Raw genomic sequence first — 21331 nt, 5'->3', positions numbered from 1 at the left:
GTTACTGTCCTTAAAAATCTCACACAACAAATCCGGAAATAAGTGTCTCTGTCCATGTAAGTCTCGCGACATTGTCCTAGTCCTTAAATTGGGAAGGTGTCTTGACGACATGCCCACTGCGGGTTTTGATCACAGAAGTGCCCGAGCCTTGTTTGCTCTCCTTTGGTAGGTCATCTTGTCCAGGTTTCTTTGGTGTTTCCTTAGCAGGTGTTGTTTTGGAAACAGGCTGCTCCTCTGCTGGAGGAGTTGGAGCGTTGTTCTGAGGGGCAGTAGCTGGCATGTTCTCTATCGGGTTCATCACTGCTTCCTGTTGTGGATGAACTACTGCTCGCTCCAGCTGTTCACGAGTGCGCCTTAGGTGTTTTCAGTTGCGTCAGAACACTCGCCCGTCTTCTGTCCTAACTTGATATGATGGGATGTCTACTTTGGCTTCCACCCTTGCTTGGGCCCACTGTTTGTCTTTGCCTATGGACCTAAGGGGCTGTAAGCAAACTATGTCCCCAGGGTGTAGGTCGTCTAGCTCTCTGGCACCTCGGTTGTAGTTGATGTTTTGCTTGGCCTTTTGGAGCTTCAGCTTCTGATCTACATCTTCTGGTATCTTGGGTTTGAGGAGACTGCTTGATGTTGGAAGTAAGGTCTTGGTCCTCCTCCCAAAGATTCTTTGTGCTGGAGAGGTTCCTAGCCCTTCACTTGGGGTGTTCCTCCAGGCCAATAAAGCTAGATGTGGGTCACTCTTGGACTCTATTGCTTTCCTCATGAGGTTCTTTGATACTTTGACTGCATTTTCTATTTTGCCATTTGACTGGGGATATCCTGGGGAACTGGTGACATGTTCAAATCCATACTGACCGGCAAATGCACTGAACTCAGTGGAAGAAAATGGTGGTCCATTATCGGACACAAGCTCATCGGGAATCCCATGTCTAGCTAAGTGGCTCTTTAGTTTCCCGATGACTTCCTTTCCAGTTTGGTGTTGAGTCTGTCAACTTCAAAGTAGCTTGAATAGTAGTCAGCAGTCACCATAAAGCTCTTCCCATCAAGCTCAAATAAGTCAACCGCAATCTTCTCCCAGGGTCTGGTAGGGATGGAATGGCAGATCAACGGTTCTTTCGCTTGTTCTGCTGGGTGGCTGTTGCAGATTGCACAGAGAGAGATATGCTGCTCTATCTCCTTAGTCATGCCAGGCCAATAGAGGACTTCTCTTGCATGGCGAAGGCAACCCTGAAGCCCTATGTGGCTCGCATGAATCTTGGCTTTCATTTCTTCTCTAGCACTTGTAGGCACAACTAGTCATTTGCCCTTGAAGACCAACCCGTTTTGGAGTGTCAGTTCTTCTCTAAAGGGAAAGTAATCTCTGATTTTGACTGGTAGGTGGTCCTTTGTCTCTGGCCAACCTTCTCTGATTGTAGTCTTCAGTTCTTTCATAACTGGGTCTGATTCCATTGCTAAGCAAATGGTGTTCTGTGTTGTCTCAGAGACAGGAAGGTACTGGACCATGTTTATACTTTCTGTATCTTTTGCTACCTGTCCTCTCATGATGTCTTCATTTCTTGATGACTGGATGAAAGCTCTGCTGAGAGTATCTGCAAGATACATTTCTGATCCCTTTTTGTAGACGACTGTTAGATTGTACTTTTGCAGTCGTAACATCATGCACTGTAGACGCTTTGGTGCACTGATCAAACTCTTCTTGAAAATGTTCTCGAGGGGCTTGTGATCAGTCTCTATATTGACTGGCCGGCCATGTACGTACTGCTCAAACCGTTCGACTCCAAACACAATAGCAAGTAGTTCTTTTTCAATTTGTGCGTAATTAACTTCAGCATCAGTCATGGCTCTTGATGCATAAGCCACTGGCTGCCCTTCTTGCATGAGACAGGCACCGAGTCCCTTGTCCGATGCATCACACTGTAATTCTGTGTCTGCTTTGGGGTCGGAATACTTCAGTACTGGAGCGTCTGAGATGATCTGCTTCACCTGCTCAAAGCTTCTGCCTTGAATGTCATTGTCCCACAGGAACTGATTTTGCTCTTTGAGAAGTTCTCTTATAGGGGCAGTGGCTGCAGAGAGATAAGGCGCGAACTTCTGGAGGTAGTTTACCATACCCAGGAGTCTCTTCACATCTTGTTTGCTTGTTGGGGTAGGCATCTCTTTAACCCCTTAGAGTTTGGCTGGATCAGGTTTCAACCCTTCTTCTGATATCATGTGTCCCATAAAGGTTACTTCAGGAAGGCAAAACTTGCACTTCTCTTTATTTAGCTTGATGCCTTTACTGCGGCAGCGTTCCAACAGAGCTATGAGCTGCTGGTCATGGTCTGCAATAGCTGCGGCTTTCGTCTCTCCGACCCCATAGATCAAGATGTCATCAAAAATAGGTAGGACACCTTTCAAACCTCCTAAGGCATTGTCAAGGCGCCGTTGAAACTCTTCAGGCGCAGGAGAAATACCGAAGGGCATTCTGGTCCAATGATATCTTCCCCACGGGGTACCAAAGGTGGTGAGGAAACTGCTTTCAATATCCAACTGGATGCGCCAGAATCCATTCTTAGCGTCAACTACGCTAAAGACCTTTGCGTTTGATAATTCTGGGAGCAAGTCGTCGATTACTGGTAGTGGATAATGGTTTCGCTTCAGTGCCCAATTCAGAGGCTTGGGGTCTATGCAGAGACGTATCTTTCCGTTGTTCTTCAACACAACAACCATTGACGACACCCAGTCTGTGGGAGTTTCAACTGGCTCGAGAATTCCTTGACTGACTAAGCGATCAATCTCTTTCTTCAATGGTTCCTTGACAGCAATGGGAACTTTCCTTACAGGCAGAGCTACAGGTGGAACTGATTTATCCAGCGAGAGGTGCAGTTTCTGTTCCAGCTTCTCCAGAGAAGACATCGCTGTAGTCTATAAGAACACTTGACAGGTTACAGGTAGAAGTTTCATCAGATACAAGCATGATGTTGTCTACATTGACTGACATGAGACTGAATTGCTGTATGGACTGTGCACCAAGAAGTGCCTTGTACCCCTTGGATACCACTGTATACTCTGTAAGATGACTATCATTGTTCTTTGGCTTCCGTGTCTCCAACTTGACACTCCCCAGTGACCTGAGCTCAGAGTTATTAAACATAACCAAGGCGGTTGCAGTGTTAGCTAAATGTTTTAGTTCAGGATCCTTTAAAAGCTCCTGATAAATCTCCACTGGCAGAATATTCACAGTTGCACCGCTGTCCAGTTGGAACTTGACTGAAGTATCCTTTAATACCAGGTTGGCGAATATCTTCTTAGGGGCCTCTTTGTCATACACAGAATCAATGGATTCGACCATAAGGCAGTAATCATCACTGTCGCTAGCTTCATGCTGTTCAACCATGTTCACTTTCGATGTTTGGCGACCTCTTGGGGTGTTTTTTTCCTTTCGTTTCTTTTGAGTCAGCGGTGGTGGTTTGCCACACATTCCAGCAAAGTGATTCTTTTCTCCACACGTGGCACATGTTTTACCCCAGGCAGGGCATTCTTCTTTTTTCCACAGGTGTTTCTTTCCACAAAATTTGCAGTCAATCTGTTTGACCTGCTTGCCACTTGGCGGATCGCCTTTAGAACTCTTCTTGTCAATGGCATGCACATCTTCTGTATGATCCATGGTCTGCAATTGTTGCTTCATACACTCGTTCGCTCGAGAAATATCAATGCAGCTCTGAAGGGTTAATTTGCTTTCTTGAAGGAGTTTCTTTCAGATTCCTTTATCCAGTATGCCAACAACCATTCAGTCCCTGATAAGGTTGTCCGTTAAAGCACCATAGTTGCATGTTTTTGAAAGTGAGCGCAACGCAGCGACGTGGGTATCAATCGATTCACCCACAGCTTGATCGCATTTATTGAACAAGTAGCGTTCGTAGATCTCTTTAGTTGTACCGATACAAAACTCTTCTAGTTTTTTAAGAACGACATCTATGTCCTTTTTCTGAGCCTCATCGTCAAAAGCTAATCCATCGTAGATTTCCAGAGCTTCTTGTCCGATGCATGTGAGAAGCGTAGCTGTACGAAATTCTTTACTCTCAGTTTTGAGACGAGAAGTGATTTCGTAGTTGTCCCACACTTGATGGAAGCGTTTCCAGTTAACAACAGTGTTTCCTTTTAGTTCAAGTTTTGAGGGAAGCGGCAGATGTGAGCCAACGTGAATGATTTGAGGTTGTGGAGCTGGCTGAGGTACTTCGTCAGGCATGTTTTGCGAGGTTCGAGTTGTTTACGGCTGAAGAACTTGAAATTTCTCTAGGGAGAAATACACAGACGGCATAGGAAGCTCAGTGTTTCCAAGGAAGTCGCCGTTAAACGATCCGAAATACTTCTGACACCATGTAACGTCTTGGGTACGCTATAAGACGACGAACACTTTAGATCCGTAAGACATACAGCTTTAATGGCGTCTCCAAGAACTACAAAAGCGGAAAGCATGGTTCGTGCACTCATGCATGACACCACGTCACTATGACGTATAATCGTTAAGTGGAAGTGAAATGAACAAGATACGCGACACCTACAATATGCACAGTGGATGCATGTGTAAATGATTGTTGATGATTGTATTTTCCCTTCCATAAATGCAAGAAATCACTTTGCTTCTGTGATATTATATGCTAGTGAACTTGCTGTTTTATTATACCCTAGTATTGCTACATCCAGCATTGTGGCACTCAGCATGTGTTAGTATTTGCATATATTCTAAACTTTACAAAACATGGCTGTGGTTTTTCTTTTGATAGTTAAAATGTAAACAAGATGTCCATTTTAAAGTCACAAAAGTGTCAATTGGCAACTGCAGTATTTTGAGGCATATACTAAAACCTGAAAAGAAATAAGCAAAAAGCCAGAAATCAGTGGAAACAATGGAAACATTGAAACAAAGCCGCTGGTTTGCTTGTTGTTTATATATAAACTAGTGAAATTCATTCATTGTGAAGATTGTTGACGTTGAAGGAAACTATTTCTAAATTTGAACCCCTTATCCAGTTGGCAGCGTAAGTTCAAATTAAGGTTTCTGGCGATACTTCTTTTGAAAACGTGCAATGTACTGCTGCTTTATAGGATAGACTAAATATACCTTTATTTCTTTTTTTCTAGATAGAAATATAAAATGGCAGTTGATATGTCAGGCTTGTATCTACATGAAAAGTACAGTGCTTAATTAATGTTAAGTAAGACTTCATCACCAGTATTTTCAATGCAAAAAGCTGTGGTGTCATCTACAAGCATTTCAACAGAAGCATTCATAGTGGCTTCAGGTAGATCATTTGAGTAAATACTGTACAATCTAGGACCAAGTGAGGATCCTTTGGGCATGCCAGTATCTATTTCCATTCATTTTGAAATTGAACCATTTACAGTCACAAATTGTTTACAGTTATCAAGATGGTTTAAGAGCCACTCGTAAAAGAAGTTGCTGATACCTGTAGAAAGTAGTTTTTCCTTGAAAGCTGTGTGGTTGATGCAATCAAACGCTTTTTGAAAATTGATGAAGACTATGCCAATAATTTTCCGTTCATCCAGGGCTAAATACCATTGTTCTGTTATCAAGAGTAGAAAGAGTTCAGGTGAGCTTCCCTTTCTGAGGCCCCATTAATTCAATGATATTAGATTGTTGCAATATAAGAAGTTGTTGAGTTGTTGACTGCCAACATTTTTCAATAGTTTGCCTGGAATGCTGAGGAGGGAAATAGGTCTGTAATTTCTGAATTTTTCTTGTGAAGAACATTGTAAATAGTTTTACTGTGTATCATACTCTTCTTTTATCATTGTAAAATGATTCATTAGTTTCTTGAGTTTCTTTTTCTTTTCTTTTGAATTTCTCATCCAAATTTTGTAGCTATACTTTAGTTTGTAGGTCCACTTCAGCTTTTTAGCTGCCATTTAATGACCTACATGACAAATAATGTATGTATGTACGTGTGTATGTATGTAACCCATTGATACCTGAATGAAATTTCCTGGGATCCACCCCTAAATCCCCAGCGTTTTTTTGGATACGTGTATTTGAGAGCCAGTGAAAGCACAGAAATAAACCATATGCGCAGTAACCACAGACACAAGATCAGGTTTTAAGACTTTGTGTATTTAAAGTTGAATAAATGAGGGGCCAGAATATTAAAAAACATTAACAAAAGGAATTAAACCTGATGTTCAAAACTGATAAGAAAACAAGACGATATATTATTTCGTTACCGCTCGACAAGATGTCCCATGGGAGCCAAGAAAATTGAATATGTGAAAATGAGTTAATTATTGATTTCGGAGGACAAAGCAAAACCAAATACGACAGAATTTCCATTCTTGTACTGTAATGGCTAACCTTTCAGAAAACAACGGAAAATGAAAGCGAAAGACACATGTAAAAATCAGTCTGAAAAAGAGATCGCCATAAATTAAATATGCAGAAATCCAGCGTGCAAAGTTACTGTTTGCTTTTAAAACCTAAAATTCCCAAATACAGGGAACCAAATGAAAGAAATGTGAAAGGAAGTTCAAGAAGAATAAATTTTCATTCAAGCTGAGGTGAAGAAACCAATTTAAAAGCAAAAGAATGTTCAAAATTTGCAGGCGTGCTTCACTGCATGACTGCGTGTTGAAATTAATTCTTCGCACTAAAGGGAAAGCTTGAGTTTTTGCCAACCACTTTTGCAGTCATTTCAACGCCCCGGCTTCACCAATCATTCCAAAAGTTGAATTCAACTTCAAAGTAATAATGTACATTGCCATTTTTGTTTTCTAAAGTCCAGGAAGCTGCTCTACATCCGCAATTAGAATTCAAAAAGCGCTTGAAAGTGCACTGATCGTCATGTTTTCGCGGCGGTTGCAGGAAGGAAAAATTCTTCACTAGAAAGTTTTGAGGACTCTGTACCCGATGATCTTCCATTCTGAGGCCACCTAAACATTGATTTGTGTTTTTCCTTTCCATTTTAAGTCCCAAAGAAGTGATTTCTTTATTTTAGGAATAAAAAGAAGACATTTAGAGTTTGTAGATTTGGCCCACAACGCGTCATTACCTGCACTTTTTGAGCACATGATTTTAAGACTTTAGGACCCCTAAAGTCCTCTAAAAATATGTTTAGAAAGTCCATTTTCATTGGTTTATTTGTCCTTTAAAACAAAAGAACAGTAGGAGAACCAAAAAGTCTTCAGGGATGGTAGGAAAGGCAATTGTCCTCACATGCTTTTTTATGGCCAGTTCTGGCCAGCACAGGCATTTGGGGGGTAGTCTTCGCACAGCCATTTACGGCCAGCACTGGCATCAATGGGTTAATCAATTTGTAATATAAGTTTGAAGCAATAACTGCATGTAAATGCATTACATGTAAATTTATCAGTATTACTTTGAAGTGGCCCATTGTTTACATAATATGGACATATTTTTCAGAACCCAGTCATTTGGACCTTACCTGGTGGTAATAAAATAATGATGAACGCTCCCTTTATTAAAGCACTGGTCATCATTGCCACATGAATGTACCTGAAGCTTCTTTTTTTCCGTCTCTGTAGATTCTGCTACCTTGGGTTTTCAGATCAATGATGTGATGACGCAAGATAATATCTACATTCTTCTGGATAGTTTGAGTGACTCCTATGAAATAAACAAGTTGTTGGCTTATAACATACTTCTGGCAACACCTTCTGAGCTACTTCCATTTCAGGTTTGTTTTAAACCAGTAAAGTGGACTTCAGACCCCAGGGTCTTCAGCCTTTAGCCACCCATACAAAGACTTTGAAGCTCCACTAGACAGAAATAATTTAGAGCAGCTGACTGTAGAACTCACATCAAAAATGAAAATTCAAAATGCTTCTTATTTGATCAGGAGAATTCCTTTGGTAAACCACAAGTTACAAAAATAACAACAAATCCACCAAAACATGAAAGTGTCATGGCCACTGCCATTTAAATTCTGAAGAAAATTGGCACTTAAAGTATCAAATTAATTGTTTTTCTAAGTTAGGTGGGACATCCTTATTGAAAAATGTTGTATGAGGATGCCTTTTCACAGGTCAGTTTGAAAGCCCAAAGATTCCCATTTTGAGCACTTTGGTAAACCCTTACAAATGAAGAAAGTTTGCTGGGGAAAATATTGTCCTGGTACATAGAAATGTTAAGATATTTTATAATTTTAATATATTTTATATTACAATAAAATACAATAGCTTTATTCCTGATGTCTGATAGGTTATCTTATCCTTTATTTACAATAATGTTAGTGATGATGATGATGATATTAATAATACTAAAAATGATAATTAAAGATAATATTACTATAAAAAGAACCTTCCTGAAAAATTTGCATGTCAAATACCTTTGTCATTTGAAGGCTGGAAGGGTTCTACCATGAAATATATATTTTCTGCAAACTGGGTGTGATGATGTTACCAGTCACATTAACTCAGTGTGAAGTAGGCATTGAACAATTTGAAAGCACTTCACATCCATGCAGTTAAAAGGTTAATGTTATCGAGCATTTAGAAATACCAAAGTGAATTCTGCCATCTGACAATTAAGGGGGCTATTCGCTTGAGCGAAAAAAGCGGAGACTAGCACTGGATGAAATAGCAAGTGTCGTGGCCCAAAAATCACACAATGCGGACCCATATTCTTTGAGAATACGGATAAATCCGGGAGTATCATGTTCCATGAAACACAACGATTTCAGTGTGTGTCAGGAGCCTTTTTCACTGATTCAGACTTTTTCCATGGCAAAGAAAAGCCAGTCTCGGGACATCTTATTCTTCCTGATTTGTCACAAATAACGGTGTACCGCAAGGAAGCAAAATAGTCAATGAAGTGGAGCATTGTACTTCTCATCTTCACAAAGTTGTTATTGCTCTCTGTACAATTTTCAGCTTCGACCGAAATTCCATGGTACTTGAGGTGTCATTTGGGAGGTACATGGGAGGTGTCATTTATGGTTCGTGAAGTGTCATTTGGGATTCCCCTCTCAGGATTCCCCTAGCGGATATTTTACTGCACAAAGGGTAGTTAAGTAATAGTCCTAAATCGTGAAGAGGCATCAGTTTTTCCCTTCTTCTGATACATTCATCTATAAATTCCCTCTGCTCACCAATTTATAAATATATCATTGCATAATAAAGAACAACTATTAATATTAAATCTAATACCTTCTATTGAACAAAATAACCATAGCACACGAGAATGCCCAGCCATATGTTATAATTATCATGATTTTCTATAACATTGAAGACCACACGCAAAAATTCAAGCACTTCTGAGAAGAATATTTTTTCACCCAAATCGTCACTAAGCATGGTTTTTCACTCACCAATTGTTTTCTTAAGTGCTCAAAATAGTAACCTTTTGGGCTTTCAAGCCAACTTGTGGAAATGCAGCTTCATATGATATTTTTACGTCCCTGAGTTGTAATTAGGATGTCCCACAATACTGCAAAATATAATTTTGATACCTTAAGCTGTCTTCTTTGTGAGGGATTTAGAAAAGACTTATTTAAGGTTCAGCTTGTGGAAATGATCAGAGCTATAGTTTCTAAGATTAAAATGTCTGCCTTTTTTTAGGAAGAGAAAGCTCTCCTTGGGTGGCTAAATATGATTGACAGATTGGTTTCCAGTCCTCGAGCAACAGATGCCTCTACTGCAGCTATGTTACTAAAATTACTTGTGGAGAAATGCAGCTTACCACTGACATTCAAAAAGAATGCGAAGAAGCGAGATGATGAACACCTATCCACCATCATGAAATCAAAATCTTTTCAATGTAGGCAGGCCTTCAGAGTGTTAACCCATTTGGTTAGTTTGCTGGGGTCTCATTGCTTGGCTGCCTCAAAGAACTTATATGTGACTGGTGTTCAAGCCCCCATGCACAATGTTCTGTATTGCATAAGAGCAATCCTTGGCTACATGTCATTCAGGTACCATCTGAACTTTAATTGTATTATGTAACCAGGCTTTTGTGTAACACAGCACTGAGTAGTCATTTAATTGAAGCCACCTTCAATTCTTTGTAAGTGATTGACACTGAGTTTTAAAAAGATAGTGTTACAAAATAGTTGTTAAATTGAACACTACGATCAGGCATTGGGTGATTTCAGGAGTTTTCCTAACCTAACCATAGGTGGCACCAAAGTCCTAATTCTCTCTCCCTGTTGAAAATTACATGAAGCTTTGCTCGACCATGCCTTACTGTACAACTGTATAACTTTGGGGCACCGTTAGTTGTCTTGCATCCAAGGAATGTAGCACATCCAGTTTAAACTGTAGATACCTAAACCCCTATATCCAATTAAACCTTATAGAACTGGCTATCACACTATACCAAGAATTTTGAAATAAAATGAATTGTCGAATTTTTAACGACCTCTAAATGTGAACATCCAAATCATCTTTTGGGTCCCTTTTGAAAGCTACAAGTCAAAGGGGATTTGTTTGTTTGCCCTCAGATTTAGACAGTAGCTAGTTTGACATATAAAAACAAAAACATGTTATTGAATTTGTTATTTCCAAATAGTTTTTCTCTGAGAGCAATTTTTCTACAGTCGCTCCATATTTTTAAATCCTATTTTGAAAATGTTCTGTAACTTTTCACTGAAATTGAACATGGCAAATCGCAGACTCAGTTATTTAGCACTTTGGGTCCAGAAACTGAGCGACAAATTAAATAAGCGAAAAATAAAATTTGGTTTGACTTGTAGCTTTCAAATGGTGATTCCGATGCTCGCATTTAGAGGTCATAAAAAATTTGACAATTCATTTTATTTCAAAATTCTTGGTATAGTTTGAAAGCCAGCTATACATGTACAAGCTTTAATTGTATATAGGGGTTTAGGTGTCTACAGTTTAAACTGGACAGGCTACATTGTTTGGACGTGAGACACCTCCAAAAGTATATGGTAACCTTTAAGTAGGCCAAAAATTGACGTAAAATATTTACAGTTGAAAACAGTAAATGGAGATATGTTTATTGTACCATTTATATAGTTTGCAGTTTACAATACTTCATGTATGTCTGCTTAAAACTTTTCAATATGGTAGACTAAAGAAATTCAACCAATTTGGGCAAGTTTCAATAGCCAACACAACAAAATAGGCAAAAGCTGAAGTGACTATTCAGAGTGCAGTGCACAGTATTGCTTTGAAATGATTTTTGTGGGCTTATGCATTATATGTAAAGGTTTACAGTCTTGTCAGTTGATGACTTATCAACACATTTCTGACAGGTTACCAACAGATTGCTAGCAGTTTGCCAACTGTTGGCTGACTGTTGCCTGACAGTCGCCCAGCACTTTAGTCTAAAATTATAATGAAAACTGTTGGCTCTTTGTCGGCCATTCAATTTGTTGACCAGCAGTTGGCTGACAAACGGCCCACAGTCAGCCAACTGTCTGCTGACAAATGACGGGTGTCTACAAAACGAAGACCTAAGACCTAAGACTTGAGACCCAAAAATGAAGACTTGTTTTTTTACAGGCCAATCAAACCAGAGACAGTCAAACTGGGTCAATGCTTTTCTTCAGACAATGACTGACACGAAATTAATGGGGTCTTTGTTTTGTAGATAAGGCCGGCTCGAACTACAAAACGAAGACCGTCACTAAAATGCTTTGTTCATTGTCAGCTGATGTGGAATCAACGGGGTCTTAGTTTTGTAGATAAGACCGACTCGAACTACAAAACGAAGACCCTCGCTTATATGCTTTGTTCGTTGTCATCTGACGCAGAATCAATGGGGTCTTTGTTTTGTAGATAAGGCTGGCTCGAACTACAAAACGAAGACCCTCGCTTAAATGCTTTGTTCGTTGTCAGCTGACGCGAAATCAATTAATGGGGTCTTTGAGCTGGCCTTAATTGATTTCATGTCAGTTGACAAAGGACAAAGCATTTAAGCGAGGGTCTTCGTTTTGTAGTTCGAGCTGGCCTTATCTACAAAACGAAGACCCCATTGATTTCGCGTCAGCTGACAAAGAACAAAGCATTTAAGCGAGGGTCTTCGTTTTGTAGTTTGAGCCAGCCTTATCTACAAAATGAAGACCTCATTGATTCTGCATCAGATGACAACAAACAAAGCATTTAAGTGAGGGTCTTCATTTTGTAGTTCGAGCCGCTTATCTACAAAACGAAGACCACATTAATTTCGCGTCCGTTGTTGTCCGAAGAAAAACGTTGACCCCGTTTGACTGTCTCTGGTTTGATAGGCCTGTAGAAAAACAAGACTTCGTTTTTGGGTCTTAGGTCTTAGGTCTTAGGTCTTCGTTTTGTAGACAACCGACAGATGACTGACAATATCTTTTGGGAGCTCTTCTTCACTTTTACCAATCAGTCTATTAAACCCCACCAACCACTTTTCAACTTCCATTGATCTGGTTGAAAAGTAAGAGCTTAAAGTTAAGAAACACATGCAAAAGCATACTTTGGACCATCTAAACTCTTCTCAAAAAAGAAACGTAACCACTATTGACTTGAGCACACAAGGGACTGCAAATCCTTCTGCACTTTCAGCAGATTTAATTAAAAGTTAACAGGAACTGAAGGATGGAAGGAAGGAGCAAGTGAAGGTCAATGTCCTACCTATACTCAGAAAATGACATTTTCTAAGTAAGAAGTACCCTTTTAAAAATGGTTATGTAACCAGGTGGTTGATTCATGATTGAAAAACTTTACTCTGGTTTAAAAATGTAAAAATGTTAGTAAAAAAAAAAAAACCAGAGTAACGTTTTTCAATCATAAAAAGTACCCTGTTCCTAACAAACACCAATCCCCTCCGTTGAGCTCCCAGAATGAACAAGCCCTGCTAAAACACAAAGCTCCATGCATGTACCCATTGCAGATGTACTTTTCATTAACAAATAATGCTGAAGTATTGAGTCTTCCATTTTTGATAATTGAAGCCTTTTGTGCAAAAAGGGCGTATATAGCATTTTGGGCTGATTTTTATTTTTTGCAGGGTTGAGCTATTTTTTGGCAGACTGACTTGTTTTGACATGGAAAGCATTGTTGCATAATTATTTTTGTTGATTTGCACTTCGTTTCAGAGAAATAACATATGCAAAAAAACTCAGTTTCCGAGCAGCATCTGTTAGAGCGAATCCTTCAAAGGTGGATTTTGATGCGGCGCAAACTTAAGCAGTTACTTTTAGCAGCTTCAACAGCATGGTTTTTTCAAATAGATGTTTTGATTTTTGAAAGAAGTAGAGAAATAGACTGGGGAAAAAAATATTCACCGACCTCGTATCAAACCAGGGTCACAACAAAACAAACTCAAATCTCGGCCATTCAGTGCCCTTGATTCACTTGTGCTAATGAAGCAACATTAAGAGAATAGCATAATTATATGAATAGTAAAACTAGGAGCAAATACCACGCTTCGGTGACTTCATCGTTTAACAAAACAAAATGTTTCTTTTGTTTTTCATTCGACAAAAGATCTCCAAAAGATACCCTTGGAAAACTGAGTTTTTGCATATGTTATTTCTTTAAAACGAAGTGCAAATCAACAAGAACAATTACACAGCGATGCTTTTCATGTCAAAACAAGTAAGTCTGCCAAAAATTAGCTCAATCCTGCAAAAAATAAAAATTGGCCCAAAATGCTATATATGCTCTTTTTGCACAGAAGCCTTCAACTACAATTGAACTGACTAGCGACCTATTCTTACTTCATTTTGGTAGCCTTGTAACTCTCAGAAGTGATTAATAGACTATGTAACCGCTCCTTACAATATCTATATGTAACCCCAAGTTTTCTAGACTAATTTACAAGGAAATGTATAGCGGCTAGAAAAGAGAATTCCTGATAGATCTTAGTAGTTAAACGATTAAATTACTACAACAATTCTTTGAACAAATTAGGCAACCCTTTGCATTGGATGACTTTGTTCATGCAAGGGCTTCATGTGCACACCCTTAGCAGAGGTCTAGAGAACATGCACACTAAGAATTTTTCCATGCAACTGCTGAAAAAAGAACGATATTTATAGTCAGAAACTAATTTTTTTTCTTGACCATTGCAAATCAGTTTTCTGTTTACTGTTGTCTTGAAGGTACATTTCAGGTGATGAACAATGGCAGAATCTCATCTCGTCTCTCTTAAATGAGTGTCTTCTTGCAGCAGACATTGCGGACCCAGTAGTGACCAGCTCATCACCTGAAGGATTTCTGATGGATGACGATGAAGGTATTCTTTTCTGTATCTTAAGTTTACTACTGTAAGAGATTCAATCCTAAAAAGAAATATAGCATTTAAAGTAGTAGGGAGATGAGAATAATCTACAGGTAAACATATTGTAAACACAAACCAGCTTCTCCAAGTTATGAAAATCTAACCAGGGATTGGGATCGGCTATCATGGTGGACAGTCATGCCTCCCTATGGTAAAAGTATTAAAATGTATTTTTTTCCTACCCTCTGGGAGCTAAGGAGTCAGCTTATTTCTGGTCTCTGGTAAGATGCTACAGAGCTTTTCTCTTTAAGGTCCCAGATCATTTGTAATAAAGGCATCCATGCTTGAGTGTCGATCGATACCCTCGATCGACACTCCATCGATACCTCAGTTGACACTTGATTGACACTCCATTGACATCTTGGTCAAGAGTGGACGAAACTTTCTATCAATTCATGTAAGTGGATTGACGCTTGACCGACTATCGACTGACTGTTGATCAAGTGTCGATAGAGTGTTGACCGAGTATCAGTCAACACTCGACCAAGGACGCCTTCAGTACACATGATCTAAGGTCCCTAGCACAGGTGTGGATGAACAGTTGAAAGAAAAGGATGAAGAGAACTTAAGGATCCTTTTCAAACAGCCTGCTGTTTACTGATACAACCAAGACAGCAAGAATTAACAGCTCAGAAGTATCACACTGGCTACACTGTTACTGAATACCCCCTAAGGAATTTGAAATACATTTTGAGAACTCCAGTTCAGTAGTAGGGGGGTTACAACAGCCTTCAAACACTTGTGTGTATGGATGGGAAGCTAAATTAAGTGCCTTGGCTTCATTTTGTTAATCCATTGTTTCCTTTTTGGAGAGGGGTATGGGACAGCTAAAACCATGACCCCCAAAACTTTCTTACATTTTGCCTAAATATATTACAGCTGTTCCCTTTTGTAAAAACCCTTGCAGCTTGTGTTCCTTGAAATAGCCACTAGAATGGCTTGAATTCAGACATGTAGTGTCTGTGTGTAAAATTCCCTGAAGAGGTCTATGTTAGTTAGACAAAACACCTCAGAAAATAAATAGCATTAATAACTGCAGCTTGCAAGGGGCTGTTTACTAGTTTAGTGTTAAGAAGTTGTCTTGAAAAATTGTTGAAAAACTGAAGTTGACTTTAAAAAGAGAAGTTGAAATGGATGGTGTTAAAATCTTGCTAAAATTTCAGCAACCATTGTGAAAAATAACCAATGAACTTAGTTGAAGAAGTTGCCGTAAAAATGAATATTATTCAAATTTTGGCAGAAGCTTGTCACAAACTTTTGTTTTTGCTAGTACAAACATAAAATGCCCAGATCTTTCATTTCATGATGTTATGTTTTTTCTTTCCCACAATACTTATTTCAGTTTGATATTGGACATACCCACGAGTATTTTTCGCTTCTGAAAATAGTCAATTTCTTAACTTTTACATAAAACTTGTTAATGTTTGAGATGGCACTTTTCCAAAGGATGCTCAAAAACTTTCTGACCAGTGTTTTTGATATCCATGCACAGTCAGGACCTCTTAATTACCTTCCTTATCAAACTACATGTATTACATAGTGATATGGATTGAATTTTTTATCTTCTTACAGGAGTGAATGAAGACTTCAGTAGGATCCCACAATATTCTGTTTTAGAAGAAGGTCAAATGATGGCCCCTGCCTCTCAGATCCTTTTGGTGTGTTGCTGGAGGACTATGAAGGAAGTAGCTTTGTTGTTAGGGGAACTTGCTGAGAATGCACCAATACAACTTTGCAACAGCAAGCATGGTTTGTTGACTCCTAAACAGGTGATGAAATTGTTACACACAGAATATTATATGCGCTGCCAAACTGCAAGTGAGTAAAATAGAACTACTGTAGCAGTATTAAAATGCAAATGCCACTTGCAGCGAGTAGTTCAACTATGTGGCTTGATAAAGTTGTTTAATTTACAATTGTACAATTATGCATTTTTGTTAGGAGTAATGCCATACATAACATCTTCCTTCTTTGAACAGTAACAATCAGTGACACTATATTATTAAGCCAAAAAATGTCTGACATTCATTATGATTGGTGAGCATTTTCATTTTCAGTGTGATCTGCTAGACTTCCAAGGTTGTCTAACTATGTAAAACAGCAATCTAACTTTAGATGCTCGGTTTTAACCTTCTTCAAGCTTCTGCTTATCACTTAAAAAAATTGATTCCGTGCCATAGCAACAGTTACAGTAACAGGTTACAAGGTGCCCAGGAATTTAGCAGCAGACACCCAAACAAGAATTTAGTGAATTGTATCCAGTTTATTTAATCTGTATAAGAATCTGAGGAACAAGAACTATGGTCAAATGATAATTACAAATTAAACAATCAGTCTATTTCTTTATTAAACACAGAGCATTCCTATATAATGAGGCCGAGGTGTTCAGCCTGCCAATCACAAATCCCAATGAAGGACGAATGCTCCCATTTGTTTGGCTTACTTGCTCATTACTTGCTAATTTTAGCATGTTGCCACAAGGTTCTGGAGGGCGAGGGGTGTAATTTTCTGTTTTACTTTACAAGTAAGCAGTGCCCTTTGAACTTAATGAACGATAGCTTCAGGAGAAAAGTTTACAAAGAAAATTGACTTTTTTAATTTCAACTTCATAATCATGTTCCTCCACTTGTGAAAGCCTATCATATGAATACGAGCTGTTCACTCAAATTTATAAAATGCCATGTCTAGTTCTTTTGATGCCACATTTTCTTTGCTCCTTTGAGGATTAATGCGGTTGAGAAATAGGTTTGGAAACTAAAACTCGTAAAAAAAAAAACAGATACAAGCAGACTGCAAAGGTAACAGATTATATTTACAGTAATATGGTTATCCCTCAGCCATTTATCTTAAAGAGATTCCTCAAGGTGAACATTGGCTGCTAAAATTCAGGTGGTCTTTTACGAACACAATTTTTGTTTCTGTTGCACTCAGCCCTGAGTCTTCCTTCTCCTTTCTAACGTCAATATTCAGGCGAAATCTCTTTTTGACATTTTTTAAGTTCTCTTGTAATACTTTTTGTTTCCAATTTCTTTGCTCTGAATATAGAACAGTTTGCATTTTGTTTGCACGATCATAACGCTCATAAATCTGAATAATTTTAAATATCCCACTAAAATCCGTCTGTTTTCACAGGCTCACCAGAATCACCTCTTACAAGATTTGTTTTCGTCCTTGGCATGCTGAGATAAATGGAAACAGATAGCTCGTTGATCACAGGCATCAGCATTGTTATTTTAGTTAGCGGTGAAATTTGAATGTTCTGTGAAGTGACAAAGATAATTCATCATTTTTGTTCTTCCCAAGGCATCTTCTAAAGTGTTAATATAAGTTTTATTTTCACTGTATTTTTATTATTTACCCTATATTATTCTACGTAACTGACTTCGTTGTTTTAACAAAAATAACACTATTTCTCCATGACTTCTATGTTATGTGACCGTTATTTTGGCTTTCCACCATTGCACAAAAAAGCCAACAAAGTGCTTCAAAGATGGCATGTCCTTGCCATTCATAGGATCGCTCTGTGCTTAATATCCATTTGGGGTAACAAGAATTCATTTACCAGTTAGCTGTCAAACTCAAGAAATTATGATTCCTATATTGACTTTTGTCAAGCAAAGACCTCAGTTAATAACAGGCAGTCTGTGGTTTTGTCGGCTCACCTGTTGCCGATTGTCATAATAGTCTCAAGTAAGTTAGTCAGTAACAGTTGTTTAAGTTTGTCAAGACGTTGTTTTAGTTTATTGTTGCAATAACTGAGTCTTCTGTGACATTCGTTTCTCTGCGCTTTGACCAGACATCTGCAGGTGGATTTGACGATCTGGATGGCCTCTTGTGTGTTCAATGGAGACTTAGTTAAAGTCCGGCTGGAAAGAGACCTTGGTCTTTGCAGCGGTGGTTGAACCAAAGTTGTTGGCACATTTGTCTGACAGTACAGTATAGTGTGATTGTGCGGGTGAGGGTAGTTCTGAAAAGAACTGTTGTTGGTGACTGATGTTTCGACAACCTGAGCAGAAGTCATCTTCGGAGTCAAGTGAATGATTGTTCGTCAGTTGATGATGTTAAAAGTCTGGTCTGTTGAACGTGAACCAACCTACTGAAGCTGACGCAGCAAACAGGAACCCAACACCTGTTACTACAGTGACTATACCTTACATTAAGGGCACTTCTGAGACCATCCCATGGGGCTGTAGCCCACAAACCTACAACTACGTTACAACACTTACTGACCAATGTTAAAGACAGGGACGAACCCAACCACAGACAGGGAGCACTTTACAAGATCAAATGCTTCGACTGCCGGGCTTCCTACATTGGTGAGACTGGCAGAAATCTTAACACGAGACTGACTGAACACAAATGAGCGACCATCAAGTGACAAACCACAACATCGACAGGGACTCTGCTCAGAGCTTAACCTAAAGTACAAACTATTTTCAACGACTGACTCTGGAAAGCTGGTACACTAACCTAGAACAAATGCCTCTAAACAGATGTCAACAACTACTGGCACCCTACAAACGACTTATCCATGATGGAAACAAATCCGACAAACAGACTTCTAACAGACCAACCTAATTTGACTAACAATAGACGGACCAAAAACCAACCAATTTGACAAGCAATAGACAGATCAAAACTGACCAATGACTGATGACGAAATTTACACAAGTCTTTCAGCCAATACCATTATGACTAAACTGACCAATCACGTTCAATGGACCAGACTTATAACATCATCGACTGGCAAACATTATTCACTTGACCCTGAGATGACTTCCACTCAGGTTGTCGAAATGTCAGTCACCAACAGCAGTTCTTTTCAGAACTACCCTGACCCGGACAATCACACTATACGAACTACCTTTGTGCAGCAGCTTCAGTAAATTAATGAACTGCTCAACATCTGCATTGGCTTGCAGATTCAGCAGCGTTTTTCGCTCATGATGAAAGCCCAAATGCTTGCTGAAGTCACTGAAGTCTATGCCGTTGAACAGGGGTCCATTATCACTGCTTACTGACACAGGTATGCCCAGCGAGGCGAAGGTATTATCCATCTTTCGTATCACCACCGTGGCACTCGTAGGGGTGGTAAATTCTACTTCTGCCCATCTAGACTGCTTGCACACCATAACCAGCAGATACACTCCAGTATGAATGGGGCCCTGGAAGTCCACAGCAACATCTTTCCATGGCATACTGGGCAATGGGTGTTATGCGCAATGGCTCTCACTCCTATGACTCAGTCACTACTTGGCATGGGTGGCTGTGCTGGATGTGTGCCTCCACCATTTTGTCCAACCCTGGGAACCACACTCTGGTGCACAGGTACTTCTTTGTCTTTGTAATGCCTTGGTGGGCTTTGTGCTCAAGCTTCAGAGGAATACTCAACCCCACCTTATGCTGCAGAGCGTGATGAATTACTCTTCGTGCACCTTGGACTACCAGCACTGCTATGACAGCCAACTCCATGAAAATGGGGTCATACTGGAGCTCAAGCACTCTCTTCTCCTTCACCGTGAGGTATCCTCTAGCTATGGCTTCCTTCAAGTCCAGCCGTTCAGTGTCTGTGTGTGTTTCCTCTAGCAGCTCCTGCCAGGTGACTGCTTGAGGTACTGATGATTTCACAATAGCCATGATATCCTTCTGAAACTCTTCCACAGTCTCTCTTAGCTCAAATTCTTCCTTGTTCTTGCTGGCCTGGCTCTATTGTGCAGCCAGTGGTTCTGGATGACATGAGTGATAATCTGCTTCATTGTTCTTTAATTCTTCCTTAGTATATAGTTGTGGCAGTAGTTAAAGCCTTGAAGATGGACCCGCATTGTCTCTATGCCGAGTGGTGCAGTTGTTCCGTACCAGTGGTTTCTGGTCAGTGTCAACATCAAAGGCAGCAGCCGTGCTATGCACATATATTGTATTTATTTGTACTTATTTCACTTCATGTATTATATCGCTCACTGAAAAACCTTCTAAGGAATGTACAATAAAATTTTATCTTATCTTATCTTATATCTGATTGGCAAAGATACAAATAAAACAATTAAGACAAGTGATAAGTCTGTGTAGTTGCCATATGCTAATGAGACAAAATTTTGACCCAATATTATCTAAGTTCTTTTAAGCAACCACCTCCCATAAGCGACCAACTAGGCTTGACATTTTGGGTGGTGGCGTAAGGGAGGTTCCATTTTATCTGCTTTCAGTATCCATAAGTGCTCATGAGGGTTAATCACTGGCTGCCATCTCTTGGCCTCCGCATCGTACTGCTTTATGGTGGTTGCCATTCCACCTGGTCCCGCATCAGTTTTCAGTTTTGTCCTTCTCCATGGATCAAAGTATGCCATCAACATGTCATCCGTTAGCATTTCCTGGACCCATTCAAATGACCTTTGGCGCTCTGGTGTAATCCTTGAGCACTTCTCTCATCAGTGCAGTGACTTGTGTAAATCCCTCCATAAAGTCGGCAATTGCTCCAGCAATGAACAGGAAGGAGTGTATCTCTGTTGTTGACTGCGGGGGTCCTCCTGCCCTTAGGGCTTCTACCTTATCTGGTCCTGCTACCTTTAGGGCTGCTACCTTATCTGGGTCTGGTGATATGCCTTCCCTTGAAAAAGCCTTTCCAAAGAACTTGACAGCTTGGAGGTTGAGACTGCTCTTCTTCAAGCAAAGCTTGAGCTCATGTTCGTACCACAGCTGCTGTACATGTCTGGCGTTGTGCTGAAAACTAGGATGTTAACCCAGAAATGCAGCCTTTTGAAACGTTCGAGCCCTCTATGCATGTAAAATGTGGTGAGCTTCCTGCATTCCTTTGCCATCTCTAGCTGCATATAGCCATCCTTCATGTCTAAGTGGGAGAAATACTTGGCCCCATTAGTCTCTCCTCCAGTTCTCTTAAGGTGGGAATGGCATGTCTGGTTCTCTTTATGTACATTGTCATGTCCAGGCTCACCCTGATGTTTTCTCCATCTTTCTTTGGGGTTAGGACAACATTGCTGCACCACTGCATTGCTTTACTCCCTACATCTTCAATGATATCCATATAGTATACTGTGGCACCTAGTTTCATGTAGAACTACAGTAAGTTGTGTTTCATTAAGTTTTATTTGTTCA

The 21331-nt window shown here is 39.7% G+C and overlaps 2 protein-coding genes across 3 annotated transcripts in view; one reads left to right on the top strand and one right to left on the bottom strand.

Moving 5' to 3' along the window:
- LOC110054340 (tRNA (32-2'-O)-methyltransferase regulator THADA-like) overlaps positions 1–21331 on the top strand; it is a 653734-nt gene that overhangs the window by 332601 nt on the left and 299802 nt on the right. For both annotated transcript variants that reach the window (XM_089292979.1, XM_089292980.1), the window contains 4 exons: positions 7531–7682; positions 9565–9917; positions 14043–14176; positions 15794–15990. In XM_089292979.1, the coding sequence (XP_089149105.1) occupies positions 7531–7682; positions 9565–9917; positions 14043–14176; positions 15794–15990 (836 nt within the window). The remainder of the gene's footprint in view (positions 1–7530; positions 7683–9564; positions 9918–14042; positions 14177–15793; positions 15991–21331) is intronic.
- On the bottom strand, positions 3764–4601 carry LOC149110982 (uncharacterized). Its single transcript, XM_089291487.1, has one exon. The coding sequence runs from the start codon at positions 4220–4222 to the stop codon at positions 3764–3766; it is 459 nt and encodes a 152-aa protein (XP_089147613.1). The 5' UTR covers positions 4223–4601.

Source organism: Orbicella faveolata, unplaced genomic scaffold (assembly GCF_042242905.1).
Source record: "Orbicella faveolata isolate gen_17 unplaced genomic scaffold, um_ofav_v1 contig_24, whole genome shotgun sequence".
Classification (NCBI taxonomy): Eukaryota; Metazoa; Cnidaria; class Anthozoa; order Scleractinia; family Merulinidae; genus Orbicella; species Orbicella faveolata.
Note: the sequence above shows the minus strand (reverse complement) of the source record. Positions and strands in the feature narration are given on the sequence as shown.

What these genes read in the sequence shown, in the direction of transcription:
- LOC149110982 (XM_089291487.1), bottom strand. Translation starts at nt 4,222, where the DNA reads ATGCCTGACGAAGTACCTCAGCCAGCTCCACAACCTCAAATCATTCAC.